This window comes from Passer montanus, unplaced genomic scaffold, assembly GCF_014805655.1.
Source record: "Passer montanus isolate IOZ18808 unplaced genomic scaffold, ASM1480565v1 scaffold16, whole genome shotgun sequence".
NCBI classification, from domain to species: domain Eukaryota; kingdom Metazoa; phylum Chordata; class Aves; order Passeriformes; family Passeridae; genus Passer; species Passer montanus.
The window spans coordinates 6,633,304-6,657,961 of record NW_024363160.1 but is presented as its reverse complement, the minus strand read 5'-3'; the positions used below and the strand labels follow the sequence as shown (position 1 = coordinate 6,657,961).

Below are 24,658 nucleotides of genomic sequence, written 5' to 3'. Positions count from 1 at the left end.
TGGCAAGATGTTTACACCCTGAAGTGTTCAAGCTCCAGAGCAGCCATCACTCCTATTGTCTTGTACATGTACACGTGTACTCCACACCTTGGAAAGGTAGGATCCTGGAGCCTCCCAAGACACATGGGCAAAATGACATCCTGCCTGTCATGGCCACAGCTGCTCGCCCACAACAGAATGTCTATTAGGCTGCAGGATGTGGCTGCACAGGCTGGGGCAAGCCCTTCGGTCTCCATTGACCTGCAAAGATAAGGGAAGGGAGCAGATGGCCTTTGCTTATCACTCCCACAACTCCTCAGGGGGTGAAGGCTGCCAGGGGGGTGTGAGTGAGGAGAGCCAGGCCCTGTGCGGCCTCCCCTCTCCGCAGCCGTCACCTGTCCCAGCCTGTCCTGCTGTCGCGCGCATATATGGGCACGGCAGGACGGCAGCAGTGACGCGGCGCTGCTAAAAACAGCCCGGCTCCGCTCGGCCCCTCGCTCTAACCATGTCCTCTGGCCCGGGCAGCACAGCCGGCCTCTGATCACAGCACAGCCTTGGACCTATTTCAGGGGAAATTAACCCCAAAACCTCTCCACAAGGCCGCGGCCCTGAGCGCATGCCCCAGGAAAAGCTAGGGATGAGCACCTCCCTGAGCTACAAGTCGTTCTCCAAAGAGCAGCAAACTATGGATAACCTGGAGAAACAGCTGATCTGCCCCATCTGTTTGGAGATGTTCACCAAGCCAGTGGTCATCCTGCCCTGCCAGCACAACCTCTGTCGGAAGTGCGCCAGTGACATCTTCCAGGTAGGTTTCTTCCCACAGACAGCTCTGCTTCCCTAGCAGGACTGGCTGGAATGAATGGGAAAGAAGATTTTTTACATGTTTTTGTAGATCACTTTTAACAGTTGGTGAGACAGGGTTGGGGGGAGTGATTTCAGGCCAAAATTGATGTATCCGGGTGCCAGGGCTGAGCTCCCAGCAGGTGAAAGTGCCACCTGTTGGCTGTGGTGACATGGCCGAGCGTGAGCTGAGGGACTGGCCCCTCGCCCAGCAGTCACCAGCTGCTTTCCCAGGGGTGACATGTCGGAATTACCCTCTCATTGGGCACAGTGACAAATGGTTTCCTACCATTTGGTGCTTTGGGAAGAGGCTTTCATGGTTTTTCATGGCCATACCTTCCTCTCCTTGTGCTGCTTGGCAAGAACAGGCCTCCAACCCCTACCTGCCGACCAGGGGAGGCACAACTGTGGCATCGGGGGGCCGCTTCCGCTGTCCCTCCTGCCGGCACGAGGTGGTCCTGGACCGACACGGCGTCTACGGGCTGCAGAGGAACCTGCTGGTGGAGAACATCATCGACATCTACAAGCAGGAGTCCACAAGGTAACAAGGGAATGTGTGTCCTTCAGAGGACACACATGAGGTTGATTTAGTTGTTTTGTCTCTTGGAAAAGCAGAAAGGGGTTGTGCTGCCGTGTCTGACTGTCTGCTGCACCATGAAGTCAGCTCTCACTGAGGACAGAAAACTTTATCCAAATAGATGCTGAGCTTCCCTGTTTCCACTTACAGCAGAGGATCAGGCCATATTTATTCACATGAGCAACACTTACCTGTGCAAGCAAGGCCCTTGAGGTCAGCACAGCTACTAATATGATTAAGAGAAAAGTATCTCGGTTAACATCATTTATTGCAAAAACAGTTCAGACAATTATTTGTGCGTTCTCATGCTAAAGAAGGGAAAGGATTTCAAATCTTATTAGAAAATCCTGAGGTGTAGACAGTGCAAACAGAAAGAAAACTGAATTTCACACAGAAGGTACTCTGCATCATAATGCCAAATGAAAATTCTGTTAAAAATATCTCTATTCCTGTCAGTTTGGGATGTGAACTTATGAAATCAAGTCTTATTATGAGTCCATGAAAGAGAAGGAAGAGCAGTTAACAAAACATTCCAGAGCTGTGTGGCTGTGCACAAGTATAAAGACCTCAGGGCAGAGGAATAGGTCAATTCTAAAAAGTAAGATTACTCCTGAATGGTAATTTCTTTCATTTGATGTGTATTGGATCCAGAAACAGAAAAATGTGTTCTCATCTTTATTTCCTTGGGGTGGGTTGGATTCATGGTACCACTGTGGAGAACTTAGTAGGGAGAAGGTGAAAAAGATAATCCTCTCCCTCTTCTTTGCTCTTATGAGACCCACTTGGGATACTGCATCCAGCTCTGGATTCCGTAGCACAAGAAAGACATGGGTTTGCTGGAGTGAGTCCAGAGGAGGGGTACAGAGGTGCTCAGAGGACAGGAGTATATCTCTTCTGAAAGAGTTGGAGTTGTTCAACCTGGAGAAGAGAAGGCTCTGGGGAGGCCTTAGGGCACCTTCCAGTACCTAAAGGGGGCCTACAAGAGAGCTGGAGAGGGACTTCTGACAAGGGCATGAAGGGATAGGACAAAGCTTTGAGCTGAAAGACAGTGTCTTTGGATTAGATATAGAAAGAAATTCTTCACTGTGAGGGTGGTGAGGCACTGGCACAGGTTGCCCAGAGAGGTTGTGGATGCTCCATCCCTGGCAGCATACAAAGCCAGGAGGGATGGGGCTTCACACAACCTGGGCTAGTGAAAGGTGTCCCTGCCCAAAGTAGAAGCATTGGAACAACAAGATCTCTCAGGTCTTTTCCTCAACCCCATTCTACAATTCTGTGATTCTGTGATGGAGTTAACCTGGCTCCAGGAGTCCCAAGGAGCTCTCACCCAGGGAAGCTGGTTTTTGTCCCCAGCATGGATCCTTAAGAGATGGCTCTGTATGGCAAGATGTTTTGTTCACCTGGAAGGTGTAATCCTGGCCATGCTCCCTGACAGTCTTCTGATCCCACCACAACAAGGAGCTGGATTTCCCAGGGACAGAGAGATGGCATCACAGCTGCAGGTGGACACATCCACCAGAACCCAGTCCCTGGGATGGCTGAGGATGCTTCCTCCAGCAGAGAAGGACAGTCACCAGCAAGAGAACACTTTAGAGCCTGACAGTGGCTTTGGCTGTTCTCAACTGCTTGGACCTCTCTGAGGACTGTGGCAGCTGGCATAGGTTGGAGCTCCAAAGCACTGGAGAGCACGAAGTTGGCTTAAAATTGTCCTTTCTGCTGCCCTTTGCGCTCCGTGCCAAGGAAAGGTCAGCTACCCCCGTGTGTGTCATTGATACTCAAATATTATTTTAGTCAGGAAAATCTCAGAGGAAATTAATCAACAAAGCTGCAAGGGTGGACTTTGCTTTTGATCAAATAAGCTGGACATGTGTGTCCTCATGTCTTCCTTGGTTTTGCTTTTTTTTCAGCTCACAGATGTAGTTAAAAAAAAAAAGCCAGGTCGTCTTTCCTGTGTAGTTCGTGGGGAAAAGACTTGTTTATTTAATCTGTTAAGGTGCTTATTTAACCTTCATATATGTCCTTAGAATGAAAGTCATTGTCAGGGTTGCATAGTAGCAGCAATGCATAGCAGCATTATCTAAACTATTCGGCCCTTTGTGGGCCTCAGCTGCTTATCTCCCTCTGCCTAACATTCCTTGGGCTCCCCTGAGAGTGTGAGCAGATCTTTCATGGCTTTTCCCAGTGCTGTCCCACTGAAAGCAAAAAGTCAAGGGAAATAAGTCTTCCCCACTTCTTCCTTTTATACCAGTTTCTTCCATCATGACAACTGGGGTATGGCAGAGACACATAGGAAGAAGGGTAAGATGTGATCTTTGCCTCCTTGTTCTTCCCAAGACAGCCCTTCAAACTGGCAGCACGTGTGATTTCCAGACAGGAACCTCTTCCCATAGAGTTCTCCTGTGGGTATAATTCACTATACCTGCATGTGCCAGAATGAGGCCAGCTCCCATCTGCATCTCACATGAGCTAAGAGTAAAAGGGAGCAAGGGAGCAAGATTTTACTAGCTTATTTCAAAAGGCTTGGTTGATTTATTTTATTTTATTTTATTTTATTTTATTTTATTTTATTTTATTTTATTTTTTTGTAATTGGACTTTCTATTTGAATTAAGGAATTGGGTTTTTTAAAATAAAAACTGGGGCAGGAGTTGGACTAAGGTTGGGAGAGTCTGCCTAAGCCCTCATATGCAGCCCCTCCTATTACTAAGTATCACATCATATGGTCTTTTATCCCATTGCTCATCAAATTCCAGCTGATGGCAGCATAGCCTGTTGCCCAATTTAGAATGCGTTAGCAACACAACGGAAGAATTCTTCAAGCAGGAGGTGGCTTGTAAAAAGCTTTAAAAGACAGCAAAGGACTGAAAACAGTGGAAACTGAGTTGGCTAAATATTAAACCAGTCTTTGAAAATCTGTAGGCTGCTGATCACCTAAACTATCTGAGGAACATCAGGATCCCTGCTGTCACCAGGAAAGGGTAGCAACAGGAGACTGTGACTTTTTGTGAAATCTGGCAGGTTCTAATGATCTCAGCTGGCTATTCCAGATCAAAAGGTGCTTTGGGCTTTGTTACCCGCTGAATCCTGATCAGGGAGGGTGGGGCACTCTTTCTGCCTTGCACTTACCAGGGAGAGCCCGAGGAACAGGCTGTCCCTGCAGCCCCCAGCACGGGTGGAGCAGAGCGTGCAGCAGGACCAGGCTGTTCTGAGAGCAGCCTACATGGGCTCTGTGATGGTGCTGATGTCCTGCAGAGCCCCACAGCCAGCACCACCAGAAGGGTCTGTCCCTGACACCTCCGAGGTCTTAGCCCAAGCTCCCAAGGCAGGATGTGTCTCTCTAGGCCAGGTTGCAGGGGCATCTGGGGATCGCAGACAGGCTGGGCCAGGGAAATTTGCTCCCTGACCACAGGTCACCAAGAGAAGAGGAGCCCCACAAGCTGTGCAGTGAAAGAGATGAGGAGTGGGATCATCTGGATCTTCTCCAACTCCCCATGAGACAAAGCCCCAAGCTCACCTGCACCATTAGTTTTCTTGGGCTGGGCATCCATGATAGCAGTGTAACAGAGCTCCGGGAATCCTTATGTCCACATGAACTTCTATAGCCTTTTCATTTTTCAAGCCCCATTTTCACCAATTTTCATTGGTGGTCTTTTCATTGCTTTTGAGAGAGTCCATCATTGTGGCTGATTTTCAAGTACCACTTGCCTCCAAGGTCAAAATAGTCTATCCCCATATCCAGGAACTCAAGCAATGGTGACAAAACACCTGCGTTGATTAAGAGGGAGCGCCTGATTAAAAAAAAAAAATTAAAAAAGAAACGAAAAGAAGATAGGTGATTCAGCAAGATTTTGAGACACTCCCCAAGCACATGCAGATGAAGTTAGAAAAGCCAAGGTCCACAAACGAAAAGAAGATAGGTGATTCAGCAAGATTTTGAGACACTCCCCAAGCACATGAAGTTAGAAGAGCCAAGGTCCATCTGGAACTGAATATGATGAGGGACATGGAGGCTAATAAGAGCTTCTACAGCTACATCAGCAGCAGAAGGAAGATTAGGGAAAATGTGAGTTCACTACAAGACAGAGCAGGGCCTCATGTAACACAGGATGAGAAAAGGCCAATGTACTCACCCTCAGACTTTACTATTAAGTTACGTTTTATGGAATCATAGTACCCTGAGACCAGTGGGAAATACTAGAGCAAGGAAGACTCACCTTTGGTGGAGGGCGATCAGGTTAGAGAATATAAAGGAAAAAATTGGACATCCTGATGGGAGGCATCTATAAGTGGTGAGGGAGCTGACTTATATTATTGCAAGGTCACTCTCAATAATCTTTTAAAAGCTGTGGTAATTGTACAGTTTCCTGTAGACTGGATTGGAAAAAAGCAAATGTTTCTCCAATCTTCAAGGAATACAAGGAGGAGAATCAAGGGAACTACAGGCTAGTCATGCACACTGATCCCTAGAAAGTATTTCATGCAAACCCTCCTGGAAACCATTTCCAAATATATAAATGACATGAAGGTGGTTGGAAATAGTCAGCATGGATATATGAAGAGGAAATCAGCATGACCAATCTGATAGCCTTTTATAGTGAGATGACTAACTCAGTGCATGAGAGGAGAGGAGAGCAGTAGTTACTCTTTATCTAGACTTTAGACACTGTCTCCTATGACAGAGTGGACAGTGGAAAGTGACCTGGACCAAAAACTGGCTGTACTGCCAGACTCAAAGGGTCGTGGTGAGCAGCATGAAGTCAGGTGGAGGGCAGTCATTAGCACTGTATGCCCAAGATTGATATTTGTGGCAAATGCAGTTTCATAACTTTACTAATGGCCTGACTGTGCCTCATAGAACCATGCAGATTCTCTCCATCCCCTGACCAGGTGCAGACACCAGGTGACGTGATGCCACAGAAAGTGCTACAGCTGTCTTAGGATCCTCAGTAAAAACACTGTCATAACTGGATTCAGCACTTCAGCAGAGGCCTTTTGGGGAAAGAATCCTACAGAAAGCATGCTAGCAGCAGTTTTCCTAAGGGTTTAATAGGTTCTTAAAGTGTGCTTCTTTATGTGTCCAGCAATTTTGAACTGCCTCACCTATAGTCACAGCCACAGAATGGTTGAGATTGAAGGAACCTCTGGAGGTCATCTGGTCCAACCACCCGCTGCTCAAGCAGGACCACCTGGAGCCTGTTGCCCAGGATCATGTCCAGATGGCTTCATTATGAGTATCTTCAAGGACAGAAAGTCCAAAACCATCCTGGGCAACCCGTGCCAGTACTCAGTCACTCTCACAGTAAAAAAGTGTTTCCTGATCTTCAGAGGGGACCTCCTATGTTTCAGTTTGTGTCCATTGCCTCTGGTCCTGGCATTGAACAGTGCCTGACTCCATCCCCATTACACCCTCCATTCAGGTTATTAAGACCAAGGTCATTGTTAAGATTCCCCTTAACCTTCTTTTATCCAGGCTGAAAGTTCCAGCTCTCTGAGTCTTTCCTCACAGGAGAGCTGCTGCAGACCCTTAATCATTTCAGGGCCCTTTTCTGGACTCCTTTCAGTATGTCAGAGTCTTCGTGTACTGGGCAGTCCAGAACAGGACCCAGTCTGTTCTTCAGGTGTGGTCCAAATATAATTTCAGTGGGACAGAAAAAGCTTCTGGCAGTCAAACACAGGCTTAGCATCTCAAAGAGAAGAGTCCAAGAATGAGACCACAAAGGTATCAGGACATTTCAGCAGCCTGACATTTCTCTGGTCACCAGCACAGCTGTGGTGAACCTTTTCTCTAACTAAAACCACACAGTCATTTTCCTATCAGCTACTCTTTAATCTCCTGTTTCAGAAGCAATCTCCACTTTAAACTTAGAGGTTGTGTTTCGGCCTTTTGCAACACAGATCTAGAGGATCCTATCTGAAGTCAGGCAGTTGTGTGCTAAAATCTCTCCTTTTGCACTGCCTGGGGAGTAAAGATTCCCAGGCAGTGACTGTAAATCTGTTTATTTCTAGTCTTCTGACACTGTCTTCAGGGCCCCACTAGTTCAGGGAGTTCTGCCAGGTTGCTTCCAGCTCTCCACGGCACCTTTGAAGGTTGGCTGCTGCTGGCTGAACTTGCTTGACACCGTCACCTTTTTGCTCTACGTAATGTGTCTTTCATGCAAGTGGCACCGTTCCAGTGTCCAATAAAATTCTAGTAGTTTCTGGCTCTGATCTTGTAAATATTTGCAGGAAGAGCTGCTATCTCAGGCTTAATTAATCACTTTGAAATTCATTGTATTGCACTCACACATGGGCCCTCCCACTGGTGCACTATGACATGAATATATTAGGGGCTGTTTGCAGTAATCTGCAAACAATGTAAAGCGTCTTTTATGGAGGAGACACACCTTTTTTGACTAGCATTGAAACAATACTCAATTTGACAAAGTGCCTTATGTTAACGAGTGCTGGAAGTCTGACCCAAATAACACAGGCTTTCTTCAGAAGTGTTTGTCTTGTTTTATTCTGGTATATCACATTATAAGGCAGGATTTTCCTTATGAACCCTTTAAATTCCAGGGCACTCCTGAATTTAAAAAAGCCCCACAAATGTGTAAGATATTTTATTTCTTGCTAGATTTTTTTCCTAATACATCTAACTGAACACATTCCATTCCCTTCAGAAGAGAAAATCTGTACTTTGTCATTAAAAAATAAATGACATATCCACTCTACCAAACTGGAAAAACTCTACTATAATATAATATAAAATAATTATTTTTTTCCTATACATTTTAAGCTTTAATAGAATAGCTGGTTGCATCCTTGCTACAGAGAGCTGTAGGAAGTCTTTTAAAAAGGTTCCCATATAATTCCATCGAATTACATAGTTTCTAATGATGAAAAAAATATTTATATGATGGCATTGTTCCACTTGCCAATAGTGGAACAATAGTTCTCTTTCCAAACAGTAGCAGAAGGGGATAATGGTTTGTGCTGAAAATATGTAACATTGCCACAGTAACAGTGGTGGCTTTTGAAGGCTTGAATCCCAGACACACTCTTTCCATGAGTTTACTGGCCCCTGTTTTCTGTACCACACCCTTACACACTCATGTGTTTGCCACAGATGTGCTCAGGGTGCTAAGCCTGAAGTGTGGGCTCAGGAAAGCGCTACCCTGCCCACACACACCAGACCAGAGCTGGCACTGGCACTGGCAATGTTGGCTAAGTGGCTTATCTGAAGGAAGCTACAACTAAATTATCCTAAGATAGCAGGTTGTGCAGACCTGTGTTTATACAGCCAAATGGTTTTGGTGAAGAGAAGATCAGACTGAGCTATAATGTGGCAACAGTTCCTGGCTTAGCACAGGAGAACACTTGTGTGGCCCATGTGCTTTCTGCTGGGTACAGATGAATAAACTACTGCTAAAACATTTGCCACTGTGAAGTCAGACATGTGCCACCTGGCTGAAATCAATTCGTGTGACACCTTGTTTTGGTTGCTGGCCTAATGTAAAGACTGTAAGGACCCAGTGCTGTTTGATATTGACAGTCCTGTCCAGGGCCTCACAAAGCTCAGCAGCAGAGATTTAGTTACGGGCCTAAAGGTTCATCATCATCTTTAACTCTAGGTTAAAGTCAATCTTCCCCATAACAGCTTTGCTGCATTAAGCCAAGTGCACAACAATTTGCATGATGAACCAGAAAGAAATTACATATGTTTCATATTTCAGACAGATGTTAGATAACATGCTAATTAAAATACATGAGTAGTCTGAGTCCAGGCTTAGTGAGGTTATTTGAATTTTTAAATATGAGCAAGCATTCTGTCACACTCCCAGTCACATTCCTCATTCATATGGGAATCCCTATATGAAGTCATGTTGCTGTCTTGTCATCACATCATATTGTGTCATTTGAGCTGTAGTAAGCTGTACCATTAAGCTGTACCATTGCCTCTTTAGTCATCCCATGGGGCAGGTTTAAGTCTACGCTGTGTATTCAGTCAACCTTGGATGCTGCTACACAAATGTACCATATTTCAAGCTAACACTCTTAAGTGATGATATCAGAAACTCATGAGCACCATCTTTATTTTAAACAAATATTTTCTTTTGCAGACCTGAAAGGAAGTGTGACCAGCCAATGTGTGAAGAGCACGAGGATGAGAGAATTAATATTTATTGCTTGAACTGTGAAATGCCCACCTGCTCCTTGTGCAAAATCTTTGGTGCCCACAAAGACTGTCAGGTTGCTCCTCTCACAAATGTTTACCAGCAACAGAAGGTAAATATCATTTTGTTTCTCAAAATACTTGAAGAAACTGACAGGACCATCAGCAGGAAAGTATTCCCATGATCTTCCTGCGAGTTTCCAAAAAGGTTTGGGGTTGCCTTTGCCACTCATGTGTGTGACTGAAAGGCTCCTATAAATCTGTAGAAACTGTTTAGAAACACAGGAAAATAAATTTATGAGAGATCACACAAAAACATACTACAATTTGTCCCAATTTTGATGTGGAGCTGAGGATTTCTCTTTTGAATTCCTAATCCCTTTTTGCAATTCATTTAGATGAGACAAACAAGTGTTATTTTCAACACTAAGAAAACTGGAAAGAGAACAGACCATTTCAAATCAAATAGTTATCTGTCAGACACTTTTACATTTAAGCATGCCATTTTTAAGAAAAGTTAAGTGAAAAACCTCCTCCTGCAAGTGAATGAAGGAATATTCAATAGTTGGCAGCACAGGATGTACCTAACATCTTCTGCCCTTGCTGTCACCAATAAAAGACTTGTTTATTTTTAATACAGTGTTAATTTAAAACCTGACTCACTGGGTTATCCTCCTGAGATAAACAGCTCATTTTTCTGGAGGGCCCCAGTGGGGCAAGCAATCAGACAGGCCAAGTTTGCAATCCCAGCCTCCAACTTCGTCACACAGATGCATGTGTGCATGTAAACTACAAATGAGGAGTTACTTTAGGAAAGGAGTTAAAAACATCCTTTTCAATTAAAAAAAAAGGTGGGAGAGGAAGGAGAAGTTTTTTGGACTGAATCCATGCCGGCAATCACTTATTTTGTATGGAGATTTGCAAGCTGTGTCTTCCTTTCCAGAATGCCCATGGAAAGGGGCTGTCATGCCCAAGATGAGAGGCGTAACCTGGAGGCTGCAGGATGCATGATTCAAAGGATCCTGTACAGAGCTGTGGAAGCCATGAACACAGTTGTCTCTGTTACCACAGTGGTGTGCCAAGGGCCCTTTGCACTCCCCATCACCCTCCCCAAGTTCCCTAGGACTGGCTTCTTTGTCTCTCTTAGGGATACCTCACAATCATCTCCATGCTCACGCTCAGGTTATTTTCTACCTCCACTCATTTCCCTCATGCCAGTGGCTCAGCCTCTATCTTCTTTTCTTCCTTTTCTCCTGTCCCCTCTCACTCCAACCCCAACAACCACCTCAACAACTCCAACCCCACTGCCTGCATGCCAGGGACTCTGTAACACATTGGCTACTCGGCTACTCCAGGTTCATGGGCCACCTCTTCTCTATTCCGAGGCCAAGAGCTACAGTCCCCAGGGAAATACCACAGTGGTGTGGCTAAACCCAGACATGGAAAAAAACAATCCCTCAAGAGTCTTTTCCCTCAACAAACCCAAAGGAAATATTTGGGTCCTGTTGAAACAGCATTTCAAACAAAAGCATCTAGAAGAACTTCCTAGAACAAAGTTCTTCCCTCTTTCCAAACCACAGTTTTTTCTCCACTAAAAATTCCAAAATGTCAATGTTTTCATAGTGTGTGGAGGGAGGAAACAAATGTTGAGATACAAGCAGATATCTTGTGGGCACATAAAGCTCCAATTTTTCTCATTTCTGGTGGAAAGATGAAGTAATATCCTGGGTATGGCTTATTTGTCCCCTGCTCCCCACTGTTAGATGTGTCACCCTGAAGTGTGACAGCACCTAACACCCTTCTGCTTGCTCTCCCCTTACTGCTTAGTCTGAGCTGAGTGATGGCATTGCAGTCCTGGTGGGGAGCAATGACAGAATGCAAGGGATTGTCACACAGCTGGAGGAGACCTGCAAGACGGTTGAGGTAGGTGCCACCTCTTTAAATGCAGTTATTTCATTGTGACATTGCATCTTTTAAACTTCTGGTAATGATCATTCTTCAACAGACCTCACTTTACCCACATGCATTCCCACATTGTTTCACTAAACCATTCCTCATGGCTTTGTACATTACTAAGATTTACTGCTTCAACTAAAGGGTACATCCTGCACCTCTGACCTTTGCTATATGGTGGGGGATAAAGAGTAAGGATAATCCATATCAGCAAGTCTTGTTCAGTATTCTTAGTGGAACAGGATCTCACTGAAGTTAAAAGCAGATCCACAAAAATGCCATCAACTCCCAGCTCATTTAACATCTGAGATCAGATTCTTAGATTTTCATCTAAGACCATGTAAGACCTTTAGATAAAAGACCAGTTAGTCTGAAGTCTGACAGGTCCTGTGAACAGAGCCTGAGTCTCAGCCACAGGGTGGGCACAGCATGGTTCACAGGTATGTCAGTATTTGTTCTGTATTTGGTTGCTTTGCCTTCTGCACAGAAGTAGTGTTTTAATATGGTGTCCTCTAAGGAGTCTTGTTTTGTTGCTCATGGGAGAGAAGAGTTTGGGTTCTTACTGGACTTTCTGGTGAAAGCCTCACTCTGGAAGAGCTGGAATTAGTTTTCTGTTATTCAATAGCAGAAGTGGCTTTCACTTTCTCTGAGAGCTTTACATCAGCAAAGCAAATATAAACATAAAGTTTGACCAGTCTGAGCATCACAGGACAATAGGCTGAAAGGAGTTCATATCAATTGATTTTGTGATAAGAATTTGATGAAGCATCTAGTGAAGAAGTCACATCCCTCTCAGCCAATTAGAATTATATTGACCATACTGAGATGGAGCAGAAAGGAGAAATGGTAAGGAAAAATAAGTTAATCCAAGATGTACAGATTCTAGTTAGTAAGAAAAAACAATTACACAATCTATGTACACAATTCCAAGCAAGAAGAAACAGAAAATGTCTGAGTTAGTTTCAAAGAACACAAACCCATTGGCCCAAGTAAAAGAGAGAGCACATCAATGCTCTCTCGTTTACTTGGGCACAGTCAGAACTTTGTAGTTGGGAAGCCTTCACTCTGCAAGGATGAAATTAGCTGCTATCAGGACTTTGCAGAGAGAAAAAGCCTTTCAAGTAGGTTAACTGCAGAAATTTGAATTATACAAAAGCAAAAGCTTACTCTCATTTAAGCTGAACTAGCTGAACCAAAAACAAATCTTCAAACACCTAGTTTGAAATATGGAGAAAACACTGTGCTAAAAATACCTTAAAAATACAACAGTTTCTGAAACTAGCTTCCTCAGAGTCATCCACTCAGTTTAAAATCTAACCTTTAAAGTCAAAGCCCAAAGAAAATGCAGCCATTTTACCTTCTGATGTTTTATCAGGCTTTTCACCTTTAAAGTCAAAGATTGCAGAAAACAGATCTTAAGAGTTTACCTTGGCACTTCCATGTTATATTTCAAGCAAGTCACATTTCCTACTATGCAAGAGCTTTGTCTGAATTGACATCAGTTTGTCCTTGAAGACAAGAGACTACATCTGGAACTCAGAAATGTTTACCCATGGAAATCCAGGATTGTCTCTTCTTTCTGCTTAACACTTTGCAGAGAACAATAAATATCTGCTTTAGCAGAAAATACATGATCATTTTACTTTTAGCTGGAATAAGTAATAGCCTACAGTTCTACATTTAGACACTGCTCCTGTCCCGCCTTATAAACCAGAAAAGCAAAAAAAAAAAGCTTGTGCAGCTTTTAACTGATTGAAAAGTTGACCTAATTCACATATTATACTGACAATTGAGAAAAGAATATAAAATGCTAAATACCAGAAAACTATAATCAATAATTAGGTTCTGTTTAGCTCTGTAAATGAGTCTAATAACAAAGGAAAAATTACAGTGTTTTTTCAAATGCTAAGAGCATTGGCCAGTCAATACAGACCCTTTGGAACAAGCAGTGAGATTCATGCTCAGTAGCAAGGACTCCTTTCTTTTTGATGTAGCTGTGCTTTAAAAACAAAAAAAGGCTGAGAACTTTTTAGAATGCAAAGTCATGTATTTGTTAACCTCTTTCATTACACAGAATCTGATTAGAGTAATTCCATCAGGCAGAGGCTTCATATGGGAACTTTTTATGCAGAAAGAGAATATTTCAGAAATATTTCAGCATTTGCAGTTAGAAACCTGTTTTGCACTCTCACTCATGAGATTCACAGCTCTGTAATATCTGCTGGCAGGAAATACTATCTATTAGTGCTTAAAGACAGGGAAGGATCTCTCAGAGCACCCTGCTGTCATTTGCTTGCTCTTCTTCCCCTAACATTTGTCCTGCGTCAAATGACAAAGATAGCACACACCTGTCTCGAAATTAAGGTTGTTTTCCAAGTGATCTGAACGACATGTCATGGGGAGAAAGCTAGGAGAGGAGTGGGAGAAGATTATTTGAGGTCTGAACATAGAAGGACACTCAGAAACCATGACCCACTTGGTTTGAAAACTTCTTTAACCCCACCCTGTGGGGTTTGTAATTGTTGTAATTGTAACTGTTGGGTGCCTCTAATTGCACTAATCAGGAATTTCTGGGAAGTGACAAGGACTCCCACAAGGGCAGGAAAAGCCTGCACCCCCTGCAAGGAGTGCCTGTTTAGCCTAGCCCTCCTCATTTGGATGAGTGGATACTTGGGTCAGTGCATCAAGATGTGCATTCAATCCCCTCTCCACCCTCATGCAGACAATGATTTTTAGCCAAATGTAAATCTGTGAAAGGCTTTCTCCTTTGAATCATACAGGGCTCATTATACCAGTCATAGATGAGCTCTGGTTGGAAGTCAAGAAAAAAGTGGGTTTCTCTTTGGCCAAGTGCTGTGAATAAGTCTTACCACTACCTAAAGTTCTGTGGAGCTGTTAATAATCCTGTGCTGCCAGAATCTCAGCATTATGCCTCAAGGGACAAAGATGAGGAATCAATCCACCTCAGTTCCTAGGAAAGAGATTTAAATAATCACCACCATCCACAACCAGGTCGTAACCACAATAAAGTCATGCCCTGGGGCACACAGATGACTCAAGTACTTCTATTTGGTAGTCCTCAGACATTATATATAATCTGTCCCCCATTTCCTCCCCATAAGTCCTCCTTCACAAGTGCAGTCTGTTTTTTTAAGAGAGTGCTCAATGCAGCAGTCATAAAACCCATCGTCCTAACTCAGTGAAAGATGCTGCTGTCTGGTTGGAGGTACAATAGAAGTGTCTCAAGAAACTATGTGAAAATCAGGGCCTGAGCATATGGTTGGAATCTGATTCCTCCTTCTTGTCTTTGTGCTTCTGTCACACACCATTTTCTTTGCAGAACCTCTACCTCATTCAGCGCACAGTAAATGGAATATAATGGACACTTCTTGTCCAAATAGAGTCTAAGAGGGCGTATGTGAAAATCAAGCCCAGCCAGGATTGTTCCAGGTACTCTGGCAGAAAAAGAAAATTCTCCAGAGCTGTTTGAGATGCTCGCTCCTTTTAAAACCATTCTGTTCACGCAAATGGACCCAGCTGCTAATACGGTGGGAGCTTTTACTTTTTCTGCAGACTTTGATGTATCACTACAGACATCATAAATACCTTTTTACTTTTTTTAGCAGACTCACAAGTTATACAATAACCTGTTTGGGGGCTTTCAGTGGCTTGAAACTCAGAGTTTGAGAAGAGTTTTTAAACTTTTGTTCCAACAGCTTGGACTTTGAAAATTATAAAAGTCTCTGGGGTCATTCAGAATCCTTTGCACTGTTCAGAAAGAGGAATTTCTTTGATGAAAATGCTTCCAAGTAACTGTAAAAATAGAAACCCTTTTAAGAACATAACATGTTTAACATAAACCAAATGATTCACAGGAATGCTGCAAACGACAGAAAGAACAGTTGTGTGAAAAATTTGATTATCTCTATTCTGTACTGGAAGAAAGAAAAAATGAGATGACACAAATAATCACTAGAACCCAAGAGGAGAAACTGGAACACGTCCGCTCCCTGATGAAGAAATATGCGGATCACTTGGAAGCTGTGTCAAAACTGGTTGAATCAGGAATCCAGTTCATGGAAGAACCAGAAATGGCCGTGTTTTTGCAGGTATAAAGTCTATAAATATAGCTTGGAAAAGAATTATGGGTTTATTGGTATATTATTTAAGCATTTCTCAATTGTAGGCCCATTCTGAGTTTATCTTCAAGTGAACATGAACACAAACTCATTTTTTAAACACCTGAATCAGCTCAGACAAATAACTGCTCTTCTTGTGAATAGTATCCAAATCAAGAACATGAGTATTTGCTATTTGCAACAAAATATACTGTCCTGTGTATGAATTTCTGGTCCCCTTAGAAGAAATAGGAATCCAAACATTTTCCAGGTAATCTTTATTTTCCCACCAATACCGTGGTGGGACAATATGTTCATGTGTACATGAACTTCTGGAAATTATAGGTTTCATTTGTAAATTGACAAAATCATTAATTTTCAATAATTTATGTGTTAAGCTACATTTGATACATTTACTTTTTTTTTTCTTTTGTTTTCTTACTGTAAATTTAAGAGAGATGAGTAGGGAACCATGAAATTACCATCAAATTTAATCTCATTCCTAGATGTCATGGCTGTCACTTATGAAATTCTTATTAGTACTTTTTAAAACTGCCATTGTAAGAATTATTTCTCAATGCATAAAATCTCTGAAAAAATTGAACCATTTAAGAAGTCAGTTATTTTTTTTGTTTCCACAGAATGCCAAAACATTGCTACAAAAGTAAGTATTTAAACTTGAGACTCTTCTTTTTATAATCACTTACAATTTATAAATTTATCTTCAAATCCAATGCCAATAACCAATCTCTATTTTAGAATTACTGAAGCTTCTAAAGGATTTCAAATGGAAAAAATAGAGGATGGGTATGAGAATATGAACCAATTCACAGTGAACCTCAGTAGAGAAGAAAAAATAATACGAGAAATTGATTTTGACAGAGGTATATAATTTATTTCACCAAAATTTTTTTTCTTATATAGCAGCTGTGTGTGATTCACATGATGGTACTAAGCAGGAAACCTCAAATCAGATATTTCTCTCTGTGCCAAAATGTAACCAGAGCATTATGTATCAATTATAATAAAATCTAGGTTTATTTCTCTGAAGTCCTAGGAAAGCCCTGCAAATTTTGTAGGATAACTAGTGTGATTATACAAAAGAAAATCCAGTGCTAGAGGCCTTGCTCTGGAAACAACCTGAGCCATGACTGCAGTCCACAGGATTTGTCAGATGGCACAAAAGCAGTGGTTTGACCAAGTTTGACAGTCTGGTTTAGGCATGTTGGTATCTCAAGCTTTCAGTCATGCATTCCAAAGCACTGACCCAGTAAAGAATTATGAGGACAGCTTCAATGGCATTAAAACAAACATATACCTAGAACTGGAAAAAGGACTTTTTTCATGACAGATTGTGCCAGATCCCAGGAAGCCTCTCCCCAAAACATTCTGCACATCCCTCATGAGTATAACTGCATTGACAGGAATTTCTGTCCTACTTCCCATGGAAAGGGCCAGCTTAAGATTTTAACCAGCATGTGTGTTCAGTGTCTTCCCTGCCCCAAAGCTCCTGCTGGCGGATCCATGGCAGTGCCCAGTCCAGGCTGGTGGGAGCAAGCTCCTCACCAACACCCTCTCTGCCAGGCAGAAGATTGTCAGTGACTTTGCCATGCAGTTGCAAATGGCTTTTTAATTACTTAAAGTCTGAAGCCATCTTCACATGGTGCTCATCCTGTCATTTTACACCTGTTTTGTCAGAGGAGGAGGGAGAAGAAGAAGAGGAGGAGACAGAGGATGGCGAAGGCTTGGGTGAAGTCCATACAGAGTCATCAGGAGAGGAGGAAGAGGAGGAAGAGGTGGAAGAGGAAGGGTCAGAGGGAGCAGCACAAGCACCTCAGCAGGACCCTGAAGCACAGAGTGCAGGGGGAGAGCCCCTTGCTGAGCCCACTCCAGCACCAGTGCTGGCTGCTCCAGCTGGTCAGGTAAATGTCTCTGCTGCCCCACTGCCATGCCAGCTTTGCTGAGTGCACCTGGCAGAGCCAGGAAATGCTCCCCTGTGTCCTGTGGGCACCATAGCTCAGGAGCAGGGCTAAGAGAGTCGATGCATTGGAGGCAAAAATTATTTATTGCCCTTGTACACATATATGCAACTTTAATTCAACATGTGCATGTGTCACTTGATAAGCAAAAAATTAGCTGCTAGATAAATTAAGATATATATAGGATACATAAGTGATAAAAAAGACTCTGTTTGGGAGTTAAGTGTATTACAACAAATGTTCTGCTTGCTGTGATTTAACTCAGACTAACTGTTATAAATGAGATGACTGTTAAAATATCTATACTAAGAGAATTTGGCATTCCCTCTGGATTTAGGAAGCTTTCCACTACCAGTTTTTAGATTATACTTTTAATCTGTTTTCTGTGAATGGCACTTGCTGCTTTCTGCTCTGATCATCTTTGGGAAATATCTAGGTAGATGCAGAAATATCATACACCAAACTTGAGAGGAAACTGCCTCTTACAACCTAACAGCAAACAGGTTCAAGGTGTGAATATTTTAGGCCAACATTTTTCTTAGGGAATTTGATTAAAATGAGGTTATAATTGCTGCATATTCTAAAAGATGTACATTAAAAATATACTTCATGTGCTACTTTAGTTTGCCTTGCATACCATTAACTCACCAAATTCTCCTCTTAGACAATTTACTCAGTGAAGTTGCTGAGGGGTAAAGGCTGCTGTGAATGTATTTGAGGAGGCCTATGTGAAAACAAGAAATCTTTGATTGTAGCATGCTCCCCGCGTAAAACAAGTGAAAATAAAGGCTATAGAGTCATTCTTTCTTTGATCTAAAAATGTGTGAGTTTTCATCAGTCATGTTAAGATGCTCTTAAATCAGCCTTTACTGATTAAATAAAAAATTGAAGATTTGCACAGTATTAACTAAACTTGTGTCCCCTGACTGATGCAGGGTTTTATGCAAACAAGAACTAGGCATAAGCAATTCTGCCCACCAACATGAATTCTTTAATTTCTAAGGCTTAAGTGAGACAGGTACAGCATTCTGCTCTAGAAATTGTAAAATGCCATTAGGAGATAGTCAGGCAGGGAGTCAGACATCATATGTGTGTGTTGTGGTGTGGGGGATACCTGTATTTGAGTTTTTGTCTTCTGGTGTAAAAAGGCAAGGCAGAAAAGCAGTGGTGATAGCAGACTGTGTGTGCAGAAACCCCAAAATCTTGATGCAGGTAGAGAGGTGCAGTTCCTCTGGCTGCTCCTGTTCCTGGCAGAGCAGCAGTGCTTGGCTTACAGCATTGATGGCAAGGCTTGTGGGCAAATGCTTCTCTCCAGTATTCCCTTATTCTGACTGCTTTTACCAACAGACTCATCGGCAAAAGCATTATTAACCTAAAACCCACCAAGCCATTTGAAGGTACCTACATCTGTCATTCATGGCTGGTATGGGTTCATGAGAATCTTATGCAGAACATCTTAAGTTTTTAGAATTGAATTGAGGGTTTATCTGAATTGATGAACCCCTTGCTCATTCCTTTCTCAGTTAGCACCCCCTTCCCAGCTAGTTCTACCCTCCTGTTCTGGTTTTGGGTTCATTTATTTTCTTTCTCTTGTCTGTGTTATTCAAATGATAGCTGCTTTTGCTTTGCATTTTGATTGCAATTCTTTCAGATCATATTAGTAGGACAAACCTATGCCTTGCAGTGATATCTAACACAACATGCAGAACAATGTGACTACAGCAGGAAGGTAACGTGGTGCACTCTGCTTGTTCTTCTCTTTATCTGTCCTGATTAAGGATGTTGTTGTGACACCAAGTGGTTCTCAACAGACTCCCGAGTCTGACACTCAAGTGCCGGCCACAGCAGAAACCATCGATCCCTTGTTTTACCCTAGCTGGTATAAGTCCCAGTCACGGCAACCAAGCAGTCCAAGCTCAAGCCCGGTGAGCGGGCTGGGGAAAGTAGGGACTCCTGTTTCTCTGGAAACAAGTGCAAAGAAGGCAGAAGCCCCGACAGCAGCAACAATCGAGGAGAGTGCACCAGGGAGTGGTAAGGAAAGTAATGCCACTGCAGCGACGTCCAAGGTCAGTGCTCCCCAAGGCACCCCAGAGGGCTGTGACGTGCAGCAAGGCGGGAACACCAATTGTTAAGGAAAATGTGACTTCATTTTCCTCTGCATGCTAAAGAATAAGAACAATTTCAAAAATATGAAAACAGCACAAATTGTCGTTTCAGCAAATCCACTGGATTTGTAGATGGTTTCAATGTGTGACAGGCTGACTATAGCTTCGAAGCAGCATGCTGGTGGTTGTTTGTGCTTACCTGCCAGTGCACCTTGCTTGTGCCAGCTGTAATCCAAATTACTCACGCACAGGAACTATTGGAGAGGCCGGTGATGTTGCTGCACATCAGATGTTTGCATGTGTTAGTGGCAGAGAAATCCTGTGCCTGAGATTTATCTCATCACCTGCTGACAATCTGTGTATGTGCTGTCCTACCGTGACTGGTTGAGCAGCTATGGCTTGGCTTCGCCTTCTGCAGCTCTGTGGCTGCACCTGGAGTGCTTCCCCATGTGAACACAAAGCTGTGCAAACACCCAGAGCCTTCCTGTGTGTTTGCTTGCCTCTCAGTAAGGAGTGTGATTTCCTGGGTTCAGATCTGTGGCAGAGGGTTTGCTCCAAGGATTCTTGAGACTTGATTAAAAGAGAGCATGAAGATGATACATTTCAGTTCAGGGTTAGACACTCAGCAGCATGATGGGATAACAGATACTGATGTGTTGAGCACAGGAGGATGTTTTCCTTAAAATGACAACATTAGAGTTGGTATAACCTGAATTTGAATAACCCTCCTCCAGCACATGTATACAAACTCCACGTGGCCCAAAGATACAAGGAACAGAGTTGAGGGAGCTGTGCAAGGATTTGCACACTGCACCAGGTCCTGCTCCAGTGTCTGGTGACCAGCCCATGAGCAGCACCCTGTAAATCAAACCATCGTAATTTACACGTTCTAGCTGCATGTTTTAACAAAGCAATTACCTGTATGTGTGCAATGAGAGAAGGTTGTGTGTGTGTCTGTGTGTGTGAGAGAGAGAAAGAAAAAGTGGATATTAAGGATTTCGTGCTGTTTCCTTTAAGTTTGAAGATGACTATATAGCATACATAAGCAACTATATAGTCAACAATTGTATGACAATAGATAAACAATCATGTGCCAGGCAAAAAGTTAGAAGAAGGAGTTCTCAGAGATGTGGTAAAAGGGGCATTTATCCTCTGCTAGAGGTTTCAGTCAGTGATACTTGAATTTGGTGGCTGACTTTCTTAACAAAAGTAACATTTGACCACTAAATTGTGGCTAATTTTTCAAGTCAGGGTTTGATGTCAGAATATTTGAGTGGAATTAAAAACACAAGTACTTTAAAATTATGAAATCTACTATGACATTTTCTTCTTAAGTATATTTGAAATGAGCTGGCAAAAAGTAAATTCACAGTGAAATTTATTGGTGCTGTTTCCTCTTATCAGTTACACTGATGACCAAGCACCCTAATCTCACAATAGGTAGGAAAATTCTGTTCTAGGTTAATTTTCTGGGAGCTTGCCTAAATGTGGTCTGCACCCCTCAGCCCCAGCAACAAGAAAAGGAACAGAACTTGTGTTTGTGTCTGAAAAATGACAGCAGCCTGGTACCCAGCTTTCTTCATTGGGTACCAGGAGCAAAACAGGCACATAGGAAAGATGTCAGTTCTTGCTGGCATGTGAGTTTGGGGTTGCTGCATCTCGATATTTTCCCAGATCACAGGTGATACTGGCATTTTGGAAGGAGGAGGAGGATGTGGAGAAGAGTAGCTCATGGTTCTGGTGATGTGGGAGAAAGGAGCAGGGGAAACAGCTGAGGATGGGATTGCCAATAGGCTGGAGACATGGCAAGAGATGGGAAAGCACAAGAAGCAGAAATGTGCAGAAGAATAGAAAAAGAGTAACCGAGTGAGGGTGATGCCATGAGATGATGCTGTGGTCAGATTTAAGGATCTGAGCTGAGATGTGTCTATGTCACAAAGGAAATGACTGCTGTCATGGGGCAGTGATCATTTTCAAGTATGTGAACTTCAACTTTGTATTTTTCCTGCATGTGATTCTACTCAACCCACTCTGAAGTGCTATACTCCCTTTTTTTTTAAACCCCAGCTGATGTTCTTCACACCACTGTATTTACTCCCTTCTTCTAATTAAAGTATATCATGGAAAAGTGCTGTGGAAACAGAGCTTTTTCACGGAACATAGTGCTAATGACTAGCTCATGTGATGACAACACTGGTGAAGCACTCTTCTTATTTTCTCACAGGAGTTAGCATTCTGCATAACACTTTTGGCATTTCTTATCATACTACATCGCCTTTGGAATCTGATTCAATACATGATTTGTACTTTCATGGGTAGGAAATATTTCATTTTACCATTAACTAACAGTTCAAATAGTGTATCTGGTGATGTTCCTACATAGCTTTAAAGGGCTTTTCCCCTTTCTTCCTATCCAAAAACCTCATGCTAGTTCACAACACAAGCTGCCTAAATCATTTCTTCCTCCTCACAAATGCCACCCTTCAGCTTACTCCTGCATGGTTAAATATTGCATCTCCCTGGTTCAAAATGAAAAGAGACATTTACTCTTGCAGATATATGGGCTTGTATTTCAGTTGCTATTCAGATGACCGGCAGGATGGAGAATCTGTTGGTTGACAGATGTGAAGAACACCAAGCTTTTCCAGTCCAACAAGCAGGGAAGGAAGAGCTGGAGAGTAATAATTGGCATCAAAGGGGTTAAGGTCAGGAAAACAAATCCACTGAATAATCCTGCTGCCAGGATCACCACAGAAAGCAAACCACCTGTGCTCCCTTGGGTGGATGGCTCGAGCCCCACTCTCCAGAGGTCCCCATGGACATAGTGGGAAGGGTCCCCTCACACCCCAGCTCACACAGCACACCCCACATTCCCTTCAGGTCCCACCAGTGTTCAGAGCTATCTCTTGCACATTCCCAGTGAGCATGGAGCACCAATCATGGCCCTGAAATGCAGCATTTGCAGGAATCCCACCCAGTGTAGACAAAGGCTTTTTTTTCCTTAGGTCACATTAAGAGCTGAAATACCCACAAGATCAAGGACAAAGAACTTCACTACCAAATGAAGTTGTCCCAAATACAAACTCTGTAATCTAAACCTTGAATATTCCATAACATTTCTTCTGGAATAACCCCTTTTTTTGGTAGACAATATCCATGACTATCCTCAAGCTTCAAATTTGTGCCCCTCTTAGGTAAGACATACATGTGTGTTCATTTTCAGTGTGATATGACTGATCTACAGAGAATTCTGTATTACAGCTGGGATATTTAATGTTATTTACTGAAAACCAAAAACCTCTGACTCAAAACAACTGTAATTACTTTTGGGTATTTGCTCAAATGACAGAAAAATTCAATGTTGATCTATTCTTCAACACAAAGGTGATTGGTTTTGCCTGCTCACTTTCTGCACTGTAGTCTCAGCCCTGTACATTATATGGAGCATCTATGAAAAAGGACAAATTATTATTCAGCTTTGATGTACAGAACTTCCAGCACTACGACTGAAAAATATCTCTCGATTAAAAAAATAAAAAGGGAGAGGATAGAAGTTATCATCTACACTTTAGCTGCATTAATTAGCAAAAAGATTCACTGTCTGGTAGTAATTTGAATTTGAAAAGCAGTGGACAATGCAAATCTCAAGTTCATGGATCATAGTTTAATCTTCATTTACTTTTGTCTGGTTTTGAAAACTTGTATTATTATTTAAGAACATAGAGGTTGTTTTTATTCCTGGGAAATCAGGCATATGAAGAGCACTATGCTTTCTTTCCCCTCTCTTTTTTTTTTTTTTTAATTCAGAATACCTTTTGAAATTAAAAATAGACAAAGGCAGAAAGCTCTTATTTCTACAATTTGAGACCTCTTTCAATGTGGTCTTCAGTGACATCTTTATGATTTATTTAATAATGAAGTAGAAAGGAGGTAAAGGAAAAAGGCATTTTGGTCTCAGATCCTATTTGCATAAAAATGGTTTTATTCTCCATGCCTAGTGAAGTGGCTGGTTAGACAGTTTATGAGTCTTTATTTTTCATATGAAAGATCAGGTCACTGCCCTTGTTCCTTTGTGTGATAAGCCCCAAAAGTTAAATAACAAAATTACTTTGAATAACTGTATAATTATTTATAATAGTAATATAAATTTGCATGACTGTCATCATAAGAGCAGCATATAATTTATTTTCAGGCTCTTTTAATAGAATGCAACAATAGGGAATTCATTGTTTTTCAGCAGCAAAAAGAGATCAGTTCCCCCATTAATTCCCAACATTTACTTTATTTAAGGGTCATTTCACTCTAAGAAATTGTCTTGATGCATCTATAAATTTCCTCCAGAGTGTGGGAGCAGGGATAAGGCAACAGGAGTCACAGCCCACAGGTGTGCAGATTGCTTGGTGTAAGAAGGGCCAAAAGAAGATTATTCAGCACGAACAAAATAGGTAACTCTGCATCACACAGCTTCATCCTCCTTCAGGGAGAGCTGAAGTCAGCAGTGTGGTCACCACGGGCTGCTTCTGCCTCTGATGGAGAAGGAAAGGCATCTCCAGCAAGAGCAAGTTCAGCAGCAGCTGCTGCTTCTCCCTTGGCTCCTCTCCCACCTGCCTTCTGAGAGTGAGGTGACATTGCTCCCAGCCCAGCCGCCTCTGTTCGGTGTCTAAAGCTGGGGAGATCTGAGCCTCTGGAGATGACAACCAGCAGCAAATTATTACAGCACGGGGAGCAGGAATAGCATGAATGAACAGCCTTGCCACCATGGGGAGGGGTGTGTTAGTGGTGGGTGACACAGACATTAGCAAGCAGCCCTTTCCAGTGCATGGGAGAAAGAGATCTTGGAGTCCCACAGCTTTCCCTAATCATATTTTGTTGGCAACATCTCTCATGCAGTGAAACCATATAGATTTGGGAGCGTTCGTGAAAGTCTTGGTTTGTCTGTGTCTGTGGTTACCCAGT

General features: G+C 42.6%; 1 protein-coding gene across 3 annotated transcripts in view; it reads left to right on the top strand.

Annotated features, from left to right (window-relative positions):
• The first annotated feature begins 446 nt into the window (after positions 1–446).
• TRIM55 (tripartite motif containing 55) overlaps positions 447–24,658 on the top strand; it is a 35,487-nt gene continuing 11,275 nt past the window's right edge. Inside the window, exons 1-11 of one of the 3 annotated variants that reach the window (XM_039703108.1) lie at positions 447–784; positions 1,188–1,360; positions 9,495–9,660; positions 11,375–11,470; positions 15,376–15,609; positions 16,260–16,282; positions 16,378–16,502; positions 17,317–17,540; positions 19,376–19,663; positions 21,927–22,017; positions 22,279–22,407. In XM_039703108.1, coding sequence (XP_039559042.1) covers positions 596–784; positions 1,188–1,360; positions 9,495–9,660; positions 11,375–11,470; positions 15,376–15,609; positions 16,260–16,282; positions 16,378–16,502; positions 17,317–17,540; positions 19,376–19,663; positions 21,927–22,017; positions 22,279–22,406 — 1,737 coding nt within the window. In that variant the 5' untranslated portion in view covers positions 447–595 and the 3' untranslated portion in view covers position 22,407. The remainder of the gene's footprint in view (positions 785–1,187; positions 1,361–9,494; positions 9,661–11,374; positions 11,471–15,375; positions 15,610–16,259; positions 16,283–16,377; positions 16,503–17,316; positions 17,541–19,375; positions 19,664–21,926; positions 22,018–22,278; positions 22,408–24,658) is intronic. The other 2 variants (XM_039703110.1, XM_039703109.1) reach the window with 2 other exon arrangements.